At 38.4% G+C, this 13,884-nt stretch overlaps 1 protein-coding gene across 2 annotated transcripts in view; it reads right to left on the bottom strand.

Annotated features, from left to right (window-relative positions):
- si:dkey-183i3.6 (LAT2 domain-containing protein) overlaps nucleotides 1-13,884 on the bottom strand; it is a 109,950-nt gene that overhangs the window by 64,817 nt on the left and 31,249 nt on the right. For both annotated transcript variants that reach the window (XM_051930798.1, XM_051930799.1), the window contains exons 2-3: nucleotides 10,920-11,024; nucleotides 632-674 (exon numbers count right to left, since the gene is read on the bottom strand). In XM_051930798.1, coding sequence (XP_051786758.1) covers nucleotides 632-674; nucleotides 10,920-11,013 — 137 coding nt within the window. In that variant the 5' untranslated portion in view covers nucleotides 11,014-11,024. The remainder of the gene's footprint in view (nucleotides 1-631; nucleotides 675-10,919; nucleotides 11,025-13,884) is intronic.

The raw sequence follows: 13,884 nt of genomic DNA, 5'->3' as shown, positions 1-13,884 counted from the left end.
CTCAGTCATTAAGGCATCAATCTAACAGATAAGTAGCCACTGGGGTGGCAATATACAGCTCTTCTATGATTATATATATCAGTAACTACAAAACACATCTCTTTACAAGTCCTTACAATTTTAGATACTAAGCATGTGTGAGCTGTTAGTGAGCTCAAGGAACAGCAATGCAATCCAATGACTTCCACTAAGGTACTCCTTTTCTCATCATCAGTCATTGTGATGGAATATGTTTAGACTTCTGCAAAGAAGCAGAGATCCTAAAGGTGGCCACTGATCACAATATTCAGGCAAAATGAAACAGTAGCAGTACCTGTTTATCATGTCACTACAACAAGAAAAAATTTTTGTAAAGTACATTTTATTTTAGTTTGCTATTTTTACTTGGAATCATTCTTTTCTCCTACAATTTAAATAAAATTATATTTAAATTGAATTTTCATTTTTTCATACTGTGTTTTTACATTTCTCAGAACTGCACATGAGGTCAAATAAACAGAACAGAGACCCAGTATCATGCTTTAAAAGTCACAGGGAATTTAAAGAGTTAACATTCAGCCATAATGCCAGATTTCAGCCAAGTTCCCAAAGAATATCAAGTCTGAAAGAACTGCATCTCCTGTTTACTCACGGTATGCTCTCATCATAAAAGGTGTTCTCTTCTCTTATTATTTCTGTAAGACAAGAAATAAGTAATCAAAAACAAAAGCAAATCATCTAAATGAGCTTGAGGATTAATTTCACACTTTGCTTGGTGCTCTGTCTTAGATGATTTACTTAGAAACAAAGATTTCAAAGTTTACATGAGACTGGCTTTCATATTTCAAGTTTATTTAATATAAATCCTTAAAGCTCATTTAATATGCACAGCTATGTCACAGTATATAAAGAAATTAAAAAGAAGTCATAGATGCTCTATGGAAAATGGAACTTATACTTTAGCACAAAAGCAATGCCTATATGTGAAACAAGGTATTTGCTTTGGAAAGTAAAAGACACTTTTGTATGTCGTAAGGATGATAACGCTGTGCACTTAAATTCACATTGATACAGGCCAAAACCATACACATTATGCACTGTATGCACCTGAAGTTGTTACTTAGCTTGTTACATAAGTCTGTTTTCAATGTTATTATTATTATTATTGTTATTATTTTCTTTCGTGCTGTTTATTTCCCTATTGCTCTTGTTTTAGGTTAGAAGAAGTTAATCTTTGATGATGAAGATAGATAGATAGATAGATAGATAGATAGATAGATAGATAGATAGATAGATAGATAGATAGATAGATAGATAGATAGATAGATAGATCTTTATTTATCCCAAGGGAAAAATTAGGCATTTTACAGAGGTTCAATGAAACATTATAACAAACAATACTAACAACAGCACCCCTCCAGCACACACACAATTTACAAAAAAAGAAAAAAAAATCCAACTTAGGTAAAGAGGATAGAGAAGTCATTGTGAGCCATTATGCAGGCACACTGCCGTTGGTATAAATGAGCCCCAGTAGCATTTCTTGACACACTTCTGCTGAATAATTCTCTGACTGAAAGTCCTCAGTATTAGTGTTTCAGATAGAGGATGTACAGCATTGTTCACAATGGCACTCAGTTTTGTCTTCATTCCCTACTTTGCTACGACCTTCAGGGGGTCCAGAGTGTGTCTCATGAGTAAGCCTGCCTTCTTAATCAGCTTGTTGATTTGGTTCACTTGTCTTGAAGTGGTGTTACTGGCCAAGCACTCCATAGCATACAAAATTGCACTGGCTGTCAAAGTTACAGTACAGAACATGCAAATGATGTCACTGCCTACATTAAAAGAATGTAGTCTCCTAAAAAAAGGAATCTATTCTACCTTTTCTTATACTGTATGCAGTAATTGTACTGTGTTACTTGACCTGTCTCGTCCCCTTAAACAATACACCCTATTAGTGTAGAATCAATCATCTGAGAATTTCTGCAAGTGACATGACCTGGTGTTATATTTATACTACGAGGTTTACAGGGTCTACAGAAAAGGAGACAGGATTGTTCCTTGTGGTGCTCCAGTGTTGCTCATAAGCACATAAGAGATACAGTCCTCGAGTCTCACAAACTGCTGTCTGCCTGACAGATTGTCCATTATTCAGGACATTCATATCCACCTGCATATCCCTGAGTTTACCTCTTATTGAAGAGAAAGTCAAAAAACATAATCCGCATATGTCTATGTTGTGATAAAAGTAATTCCAAAAGGCAAAACTGTCTGTATTTTATTTGAGTTATTGAAAAGAAAAATTCTTAAGTGATTAAAATTGCTAAATATTTGGGTATTGTATCAAAGCACAAGCCACCATTTCTCAATATTTATTGACTACATTGTTAATTTTACACAGTAGAATTAACAGAGTAAACCCTCACTATGCACTTTTAAAAGCAAAATAATAGCGAGTGCAGTAGTTTTGGAAAAAGATGCCTTCAAATTATTGAAGAAAATATGTTAGTACTGCAGAAAGGACAACATCAGCTAGTCATTAATAAAAGAACTGTGGTGTGTATCTGCACCAAAAGACTGAATTCTGGCAATTTCAATGGCTTATGCAAACAGTTTACAAACTCAGAAACCTCTTCAGTTTTATACTCATAAATATTAAATTATCCTTCTTGCCTTCCACTTTGTTCCTAAACAAGAGCACGCCTTAGACTTCCCCTTGACATTCTAATAAACACATCCATACTTGTCCATACTAGAGGCGTTTAGAGTCATTCATTGACCTGCCTTCATGTCTGTATATCCTAACAAAATATGCTGAAGACCCCAAATAACAGTCAGTCAAGCACTAATAAAAGTAGCAGGAGCAGATGTTCATCAAGATAGACTGTCTCTCAGAAAATATTAACACACTAACATAAAGATCAAACAAACAAAAACCACAGAATTATTTTACCCTCTAATTATACTTACGCTGCCTGTGTTTACGGTTAAGCCTGGAGTTAAATTTACTTTTTCATGACATGTTGACAAATGCCCTGTTGTTCTGTTGGTGCATACCATGCTGAACCAATTCGTATGTGCCAGAAAAGGGCACTGCCTTCTTTTGCTTCACCAAATTCATTACATTGCTGACTGGTCCTTACCTTGTATTTATCAAACATGGTCTTCATCTCACAGTATACTAGTATCTTTTAAATGTTTGAAACAATTGTTTCTAAAAAGTATTGTCAGCTTGAATGCTTTTACTAAAGAGGTTATTTATGATATGTGACATGCTAGAAGTATGTTCTATCCATCCATCCATTTTCCAACCCGCTGAATCCAAACACAGGGTCACGGGGGTCTGCTGGAGCCAATCCCAGCCAACACAGGGCACAAGGCAGGAACCAATCCCGGGCAGGGTGCCAGCCCACCGCAGGACACACACAAACACACCCACACATCAAGCACACACTAGGGCCAATTTAGAATCACCAATCCACCTAACCTGCATGTCTTTGGACTGTGGGAGGAAACCGGAGCGCCCGGAGGAAACCCACGTAGACACGGGGAGAACATGCAAACTCCACGCAGGGAGGACCCGGGAAGCGAACCCAGGTCTCCTAACTGCGAGGCAGCAGCGCTACCACTGCGCCACCGTGCAGCAAAACACTAATTCGTCCTTCTGTTTTTGGATCCACTTATTCTACTTCATTGTTGTCTGTCCTAGAGCAACTGTGGAACACAGATGCTGTGTGAATTAACAGTAACTGAGTATCTTTCAAAGAGATGAATTCTGCTAAGAATCTAAACTTCAATCGTACAAAGCCAGTCTACAAATGTTTTGATCATTTGTTTATGTAACAAAAATTCGCCGGCTGGAGAATACTTGTAAGCTAGCTTCATAGTTTTTATTGCTGAAAGTTTAAAAAACAAACTGAGAACTAATTAGTTTCTAATAGTTACTTACAAGCAGATGCTGAATAAAAAATAAAGCCTGTTAAATCACAATTTTCATTTGAGTATTTCCATACAGATATTGAAATGCCTGTCAAATCATGTTTTGCTTGTTTTTGAAGTGACTGTTGCAAGACAAACGTAAAATATATTTTAAACTCAAGGTGTCATCTTATCTGTTTTGTCAAATGAGAACCTTGACCAAGAGGTGCAAATTTTGTTACTATTGTTATCTAAACGGAAAAAAAATATCACTTGGTCTCTACTTAAAATGAAAAGCTGAATAGAAAAAGTGTCTAATATTTTACTTTGGCTGAAAATACAGTTAGAATATTCAATAAATTTTCTTTTTAGCCGTTAAGCACTTTTAAACTTTTGCTTTTGGCAAAAATGTAAAAATCAAATTTGGTTAGTCTGCATATACAGAGTTCATCATTGGTTATTACATTTTTCAGAGAGCCTTTTAAGCAGTAAAAATGCTTTATACAGATGATTGATATAAGACAGCATTCTGCTGGGGCAATATTTAAAAAGTTTCTTTATGTTAGTGTGAAACTTTTCAGGACTAGAATGTGTGCTTTGCAAGTTAAATGAAATAAGGTTAGCACCTTGTAATAAGTGTCCAATTGTATGCTCACTTATCAGTGTTAGTTGTGAAATCCATCCATCCAGCCATTATCCAACCCGCTATATCCTAACTACAGGGTCACGGGGGTCTGCTGGAGCCAATCCCAGCCAACACAGGGCACAAGGCAGGAAACAAACCCCGGGCAGGGTGCCAGCCCACCGCAGTAGTTCTGAAATAACTGTTAAATATAGGACATTTACAAAAAATAAATAAAATGTAGCATGGCTGCTATCATAATCAACAAACAAATATCTTTGCATCATGTTTTTATATCTTTGGTATGTTTATATTCCACGAAATTTATTTTTGTTGATGATGATGGTGAAACACTATCATGATCAGGTTAGCTTGTTATACTGAATCTTTTTCTTCTGCTCTCCATAGTCCTGTCCTGGCAATCCTTTGGGGTGAGATTCATTCTTTTCATATCATCTGACACCTCCTCCAACCATGTCTTCTTTGGCCTCCCACCCTTGACCTCCACCTTCTTCACTCAATTAGCTCTTCCGTAATGAGATGTAAAACTGAGGTTCTAACTCTCTGTGGTCATAAAGATTCCTGCGCATTTTTTTGTAAAATGTAGGGTGTTTCCCAATGTCCTGACTAAATTGTCCATCACAGCCTGGTCATTCCAGCTCCCTACTCATCTCCTGTCTCTAACTGGCTAACTATCTCTATCACCCCTTCACCACCTAATAACTAATGTGTGGTGATCGTACTGGTGCACGAATGGCTGCTGTCACACAATCCAGGTGGCTCCCCTTTCTCAATGCAGAGTGCTTCGAGTGTCTTGAAACGCACTATATACCTGCCCAAACTACCCTTGTCTGGTTCTTCTCAGCACAACACCTGCTGTCTATACAGCAAGTACCTCTCTTAATTCAACATTCATCTTCCTCTCAATTCATGATACTTCACATAACCCTGATCATTCTCATCTCCAACTTCGCTTCCTGTTCACCTTCATCAGCCATTTCTCACACCCATAGATCATGCTGCTCCTCAAACAGCTTTCAAAAAATGTTACCCTTTAGAAGTCAGAAAAGGGGACAGCTCCTGGAATTTCTTCCATGCACCTCCCATCTTTGCTATCTTTGCTGGAAATCTCTCTGCACTCAACAAAATAGCTCAATTGCAGATATGAAAATTTACATGTACTGCTTACACACTCTGCACCCCTCTGTCAAACGTTTTACAAGCAAAGGTCGCACTTGCAGCTGGCAGACTACTATTAACAGCACTACATCTTTTATGCACCCACTTCTGACAAACATCGGTAGATTGGACTGAGTTTCTCCCAACACCTTTAACACACAAACCTCCTACCTCTTCACTTTCAACCATCATCTTGGTCTCTCCTGTGTTTACCTTGAGGACTTTTGCTTCTACACTTAATAGTAGCCTAGTATCCTCTCCTTTAGTTATGCCTCATTTTTTGCCATCAAAACAAGGTCACTGGCATGCAAGAGCTATCATAGTAATCCTTCAAACAGTTCTCTGGTTATAACCTTTGTCACAATCGCTTGTTCAATAAATAAACAATCATTTCCAAGAACTTCAAATTTTTGATTTCACTCCCTCATGAAGTTTAAGAAGACTTACATGATCCAATGACCCTTTCTTGTTTAATGGTTACTTACTCTGTCTAGTGTTTCTAGACTCTGCCACATAATCTCAAAAGAAAAATAAAATTAATGGCAAATATTTTTTCATGAACAGGCATGTATGTTGGTCATAGACTGCTCATGTTATAGGCTAGAAAACTCAAACACATTGCAGAAAAATTATTTGTGAAGCAATTCAAAACTCAAACAATAGCTCAAAGATTAGTGTGACAGAACTGGACTTAGCAACAGACAAGATGAGAAATCTGCAGAAAACAGATGTGATTTACAACCTGAAAACTCAATATTTTTTTTATAAATCACTCCTAGAAAACAGATAGTGAGAAGTCTCATTAAAGTTAGGGTCTCATTTAATGTGCCACTAAAATACAAATTTCTAAGTATTGTAAATAAAAAATATGCATGTATTATATATTTTCTAAATTGGCTTGTCATGCAAATTTGTTGTTTGCTGAACATCTGAAGTCTCTTTGTGTATAATACTTGCACAAAGTAGAAATTCTTAAAGAAATATCACAAAAAATATTAGCCATCTATTCTAATCCAAGCTAACCTGATCATGATAGTGTTTCACCATCATCATCATCATCATCAACAAATTAATCCCCTTGGGATTAATAAAGTATCTATCTATCTATCTATCTATCTATCTATCTATCTATCTATCTATCTATCTATCTATCTATCTATCTATCTATCTATCTATCTATCTATCTATCTATCTATCTATCTATCTATCTATCTATCTATCTAAGGAAGAATAAGCTCTGGAAGAGAGAATCTGCATCCTTGGGTAGGGGTAATAAAGAAAAAACCCTCTTCAGTTTTCCTAAAAAAAGAAAACTGTATCAAATTCACAGAGAGAAAGGACCATCAAGTTCTACTGGATTACACACTCTGACAGCTACATTAAATAGAAAGATTGTGTTCTATTTGACTGGGCATATACAGTATGTCTGTGTTTGAAAGGCCATTTCTGCCATGCTAAACAGTCAATGCTAGAAGACAATGAATGAACCAAGCATTTAGAAATAGAAAGTATGCAAATTATTGGTTCAATTTATTCAAAGTAAAGACTCAGTTAACCTTGGTAAAATTAAAGCATCCTGGCATATTGTGTTAGGGAAAGAATGTCTTTCAAACTACAGAGAATAGAAATGTTTCTTTCCTATGGTGATGATCAATTGCATTCAATTTTAATAGACTTTTCATTGGCTCCTTTGCACAAGCTATTTAGCTATTATGATACAGTAGATGGCCGGGGACCTTGCCTGGTTGGGACACCCTTTTGAGGAGAGGACCGGGTGAGTGGACATATCATCAGCAGTACCTCTCCCAGGATATGAGAGGGCAACCCCCCGGTTTACATCGGGGCCACCACCAGTGGGCACCTGGACATTTCCGGGTGTGGCGGAAGTGCTACAGACCACAGCTCCGGACGTGATGCCAGAAGAGAAGCCGGATTCCCATGCAGCACTTCCGCCACACCCGGAGGTGCTGCCGGAACTTGATCGAGGAGCACCTAGAGCACTTCCAGGTGCAGTATAAAAGAGGCCGCCTCACTCCACTCGGGGAGCTGAAGTCGGGAGGACAAAGACAGAGCTTGTGAGAGAGAAGTGAAGGCAGCAGAAGAAAAGGACAGAAAAGAGAGAAAAAGGACAGTGAGCATTTGTGAGTTTGTGCACTGGATTACTGGATGAAATGCAAACAGACATGCTAGGCCTCAGATGACTCAGGCGCTGCTGCGAGTGGAGTGGCAGCCTTTCCAGCAGCTCCATGTACAACTTTATCTTTGTATCTTTCTACCTTTTTCTCTATTTCATGGATTACTCCTACCACTTTCTTTTATATGGACTCGTTCCCTGGACACTTTTTACTACTTGGACATGGATTTTAACCATGTGACGCTGGACAAAACATTACCTGCCTTCTCCCAGTATGTGGATTGTAACACCCGGGGAAATAGGACTATTGACCTACTGTATGCAAACATTAAAGACGCATACAGCGTCATCCCACTGCCTGCGCTTGGGAAAGCAGATCATAACCTGGTTCTGCTTCAGCCTCACTACAAACCCAGAGTGAGGGTCCTACCTACAACCACACGCTCATTCAGGAAGTGGTCCCCTGAGGCAGAGCAGGCTCTGAGGGACTGCTTTGGAACTACAGACTGGGATATCCTGCAGGGATCACATAGCGAGAACATTGAGGAGGTTGTTGACTGCACTACCGACTACATCAACTTCTGTATGGACATTGTAGCTCCAGTAAGAACAGTATGCTACTATGCGAACAACAAGCCATGGATTAAAAGTGACATCAAGGGCCTTTTGAACCAGAAGAAAAGGGCTTTTAAAGGCGGTGATCAGCATGAGCTCAAGCGTGTGCAGAAGGAACTCCGAGTCCAGCTCAGGGCGGCGAAAGAGCAGTACAGGAGAAAGCTGGAGCAGAAGTGCAGAATAACAGCATGAAGGAAGTGTGGGATGGGATGAAGATCATCACTGGCTGCAGCTCGAAGCGGGGTGCCACCATCGAGAAAGATGTGGAGAGAGTAAACCGGATGAACAACTTTTTTAACAGGTTTGACCATCCTAACTCACTCTCACCTCGGAGTACTGCACCCTCCACCCATCCTTCTGCTGATACCAGCATAGGAGAGAGTTTCCCCCCCACCCACAATTACAGCAGCCCAGGTAAGTATGGGGCTGAGGAGACTTAGTGCCAGCAAAGCAGTGGGTCCAGATGGAGTATCGCCCCGACTGCTGAAAGGCTGTGCGCTGGAGCTGGGGAGTTCTCTACAGCGCATCTTCAACCTGAGCCTGGAACAGGGGAGAGTCCCCAGGCTTTGGAAAACATCTTACATCACCCCAGTCCCAAAGGTATCACGTCCTAGGGAGCTGAATGACTTCAGGCCTGTCGCTCTGATGTCACATGTGATGAAAACCATGAGGCGGCTGCTGCTTCACCACCTGAGGCCACAGGTCCAACACGCCTTCGACCCTCTGCAGTTCGCATACCAGGAGAAGGTGAGAGTGGAAGATGCCATCATCTATATGCTACACCGATCCCTCTCCCACTTGGACAGAGGCAGTGGTGCAGTAAGAATTATGTTTCTGGACTTCTCTAGCGCCTTCAACACCATCCAACCTCTACTCCTTAGGGACAAGCTGACAGAGATGGGAGTAGATTCATACCTGGTGGCATGGATTGTGAACTATCTTACAGACAGACCTCAGTATGTGCGTCTCGGGAACTGCAGGTCTGACATTGTGGTCAGCAACACAGGAGCGTCGCAGGGGTCTGTACTTTCTCCGGTCCTGTTCAGCCTATATACATCGAACTTTCAATACAACTCTGAGTCCTGCCACGTGCAAACATTCGCTGACAACACTGCTGTTGTGGGCTGCATCAGTAGTGGGCAGGAGGAAGAGTATAGGAACCTACTCAAGGACTTTGTTAAATGGTGCGACTCAAACCACTTACACCTGAACACCAGCAAAACCAAGGAGCTGGTAGTGGATTTTAGGAGGCCCAGGCCTCTCCTGGACCCCGTGATTATCAGAGGTGACTGTGTGCAGATGGTGCAGACCTATAAATACCTGGGAGTGCATCTGGATGATAAATTGGACTGGACTGCCAATATTGATGCTCTGTGCAAGAGAGGACAGAGCCGACTATACTTCCTTAGAAGACTGGCGTCGTTCAACATCTGCAATAAGATGCTGCAGATGTTCTATCAGACAGTTGTGACGAGTGCCCTCTTCTACACAGTGGTGTGCTGGGGAGGCAGCATAAAGAAGAAGGATGCCTCACACCTGGACAAACTGGTGAGGAAGGGAAGCTCTATTGTAGGCATGGAGCTGGACAGTTTAACATCTGTGGCAGAGCGACGGGCGCTGAGCTGGTTCCTGTCAATCCTGGAGAATTCACTGCATCCACTAAACAGTATCATCTTCAGACAGAGGAGCAGCTTCAGCGAGAGACTGCTGTCACTGCCCTGCTCCACTGACAGACCGAGAAAATCGTTCCTCCCTACACTATGCGACTCTTCAATTCCACCCGGCGGGGGAGGGGAGTTTGTAGACATTAACATTATACAAAGTTATTGTCTGTTATACCTGCATTTTTATCACTCTTTAATTTATTGTTATTTATCAGTGTGCTGCTGCTGCTGGAGTATGTGAATTTCCCCTTGGGATTAATAAAGTATCCATCTATCTATCTAGACCTGTTTAGAAAAAACACAAACTATTGAAGAGTATGTATGTGTAAAACATGTCCATAGTCCATATTAATAAAAGGATAAGTGTCTGTGTGTCTGTCATTCTAACTGATGGTGCAACACACACATTAACACTACTTTAGAAATCTCAAGAACATTGTATTTTTCATTCTAATCGATGGCACATCACTAACATTTGTAGTCATGCAATATGCTGGAATGACAAATGCAATGCATTTGATAACTACATGCATTACACAATGCATTCCAATAGATGGTGTACTGCAGAAATTAACGTTGAGGTCTACAGCGATAACTTAGATTTCAACCCATCTTAGGTGGGTAGCACAGGTAGTTAGTAATATAAATAGTTCAAGGGCTGTTACTGACTATGTTAAGCATAAAGATTATTCCCAAAGAAACAAAGAGGTTGTAGGTAAAAGCACAATTAAGAACGGTCAAATGGAAGTGCAGGCTACACAACTGAGTAAATTGGGTAAAACAAAGAAGGCCAAAAAGTACCACTTACTGGATCTCTGTCTGCACCAGATGCAAATCAGAACAAACATGGCCAAAGGCACAAGTGAGGCGGCCGTCAAGAGTACATCCCTCTGGTTTAGCATTACTGTCTCTCCTGTCAAGAGAAAAAACAAGGGCAACTATTTAGATGTATTGCTCTGTGATATTGTAAAAGATACATAATTATCTGACTTCTGAGGAAATGAGTATCAGCAAATAGACTTTTTATTTCTTAACTATATAAAGTATTTTGTGTGGTGATATTATTGAGAAAACAAAGGCAAACCAGTGACATTAAATCAGAAAATCATACGATTATCAGTGGTTGGTCCATTGTATACTGTATGATTCCTCTATTCACATTAAATGTTTTGATTGATGGAATATTCTTTTTTTATTTTATTTTTTTAAACTGAGAGGACAACTGCTACAAAGAGTTCCAACTGTATGTCGTTAACTGAACCGATAAAGTACCACTTTGTCTCTGTTCCTCAAAAAAGTAACCTTTCTCAGAGGAAAATGAACCAGGCAAGCACAACTTAATACCATCAACAACATAGCCTAGAAGTCTTATGCATAAAGTCAAGTCTTTTAAAATGACTCTTCATCCAAAGCTAAAGCAAATCTGTACAAAGAACATCTGGCACTGGGTTGTGCTTCTTACCATAAAAAGCCTGGAAGACTCTTTGTTTCCCCTGCAGGTCCCTGAGGATGACATTTTATAAGACAGCAATGTCTCATTGAAAACATGGAAGTGAAAAATGTAAAACTTCAGCATCAAACAAATAAAATAAGAAAGTGTGCTGTGAGTGTGCAGAGCTTCAGCCAGGACTTCATTGCCTAATAACTGAGTCACACTCCTAATCAGAAAGGCTTTGAAAACTAAACAGGCAAAAAATGTACTTGATGAGCCTTCTTCACACATACCTCGTTTGTCATTGATCTTTGTGAGAGCAGCTGACAATCAACTGTTTCACTTTGTTTAGTAATATTTATGGTGCTAGAAAAGAATTTGTCTGGCATGCTGTATAAATGGGAGACAGGGACCATGCTACAAAAATGTTTTCATTTTTATAAAGTTAGACTGAAAACTGGTATAAATTAATAAATCAGGCTTAACTGGGCTAAAACAGAGTACTAGGGTAAACCTTCCCAGTTTTCATATGTTTATATTCAAGAAATCATACCCTTTCTGGCAAAAATTCTAATTGATCCATAGAGTCATTAGAACTGTTACATCCTGGACAAGTGAAGGGGACAAAGATTAGATCCTAAACAACACTTTAAAGCAACAGCTGGAGGTAGTTTTGTGAGATGCAGAATATAATGAAAATATTTAAGATGCAGCTAGTTTTTTAGACAAAATACAAATACTAATAATACTCTACAAACAAACATTTCAATTTGACTTCATTACTAAAAAAACACAAAGAGGAGGTGAAGATAATATTTTTTTGTTAATAAATCAAGCACAGCTGACACTACAGTAAGTGAGAATAGTGTAATTTTCCTGTACAATAATAAGAATGCCAATTTACAAGAAGTTTGGGCAGCAATGATTTTGTAGTAAAAGAAGTGAGAAATATAAATTATTTAAAATTATGTATGGTCAGCTCATGCTCAGGTAGACTTTATCACATAAAGAGAAAAATATTTACCATATTCAGGGAATGGTAAAAATATAGTGAAAACATCATTTTATGTTTGTTTAGCATTAAAAGTATTACAGTACATATTAATGTGTAATGTTTTTGAAAAGATGTATCATTACTATATTCACTATAATCTATGCACACACTTTATACATTACATCTGAAAACAGTTAAAACAAAAAGTAAATTAATCTTTTTCACAAATCTCCTAAAAGTGTAGAGAAGTCACTGTTATGATAACGGTCGCCTTCATATGTTTAAAAATGAAAAAAATGAAATAAAAAAATGAAAAACAAATTAACTAAAGTCCCATTACACAGACTTCTAAAATGAAAATATCTTATTTAAAAAGCTTATTTATGGTACACCGAAATATGAAATTTATGGTAGATTAATCATTACTAAAATATTAAGGTTTGCATTTTTACTATATGTAAAATAATGAAAATGTGATTTAATGTCACCTTAAAAACTCTTTTTAATAGTCTTTAATTTTTATGATCAAGTCTGACATTTTTAAATGCAGGCCTCTACTGCAGAAATCCGATCATCTTCACAGTTATTCCATATACATTTCCTTTTTAGCTTTTAATCAACTTTTTTACATCAAAATTTAAAATACTGATATTGGACATTTTTCATTTTGATAATGACAAGATAATGGTTTTGTAAAAGGAAATTTTAATTTTGATAATGACAAGATAGTGTTTTAAAAGGAGATACCAAGTTTACTAATTTTGATATCGGCATTTTGAATTTTGATATAAACAACCTGAATTTTAATATCAAGCACAACTTTTACAGTTAGCATGACTGACATGCACTTCAACCAGTTGTGGGAAACAATCATTTATTTACTTCTTCCATTAAAAACTGGGGTGAGTGTTCTAATACACATTACCTTTGTAGTTTTAAGAGCAATTACACTTTTAAAATTGAATATCACATTTAACAAAACTGATAATCCATCCATCCATCCATTATCCAACCCGCTATATCCTAACTACAGGGTCATGGGGGGTCTGCTGGAGCCAAACCCAGACAACACAGGGTGCAAGGCAGGAAACAAACCCTGGGCAGGGCGCCAGCCCACCGTAGGGCCAAAACTGATAATCAAGGTTCTAAACTTTGATATCATATGTTTAAAATTACATTTCTGCTTATTTCTTTCCAATATCAGTATTTTTAAATTCTGACATTAACCTTAGGAATATCAAAATCAAATTTTAAGCACGTAATATCACAATTTAAAGACCCGATATCTTTCAGAAGGCTGATACTTAAATTTAAGCATGGCTGTGAAAGAATCGTCCACTTTGTTTT

This window comes from Erpetoichthys calabaricus, chromosome 8 (assembly GCF_900747795.2).
Source record: "Erpetoichthys calabaricus chromosome 8, fErpCal1.3, whole genome shotgun sequence".
Classification (NCBI taxonomy): domain Eukaryota; kingdom Metazoa; phylum Chordata; class Cladistia; order Polypteriformes; family Polypteridae; genus Erpetoichthys; species Erpetoichthys calabaricus.
This window is presented reverse-complemented; position numbering and strand designations above follow the sequence as displayed.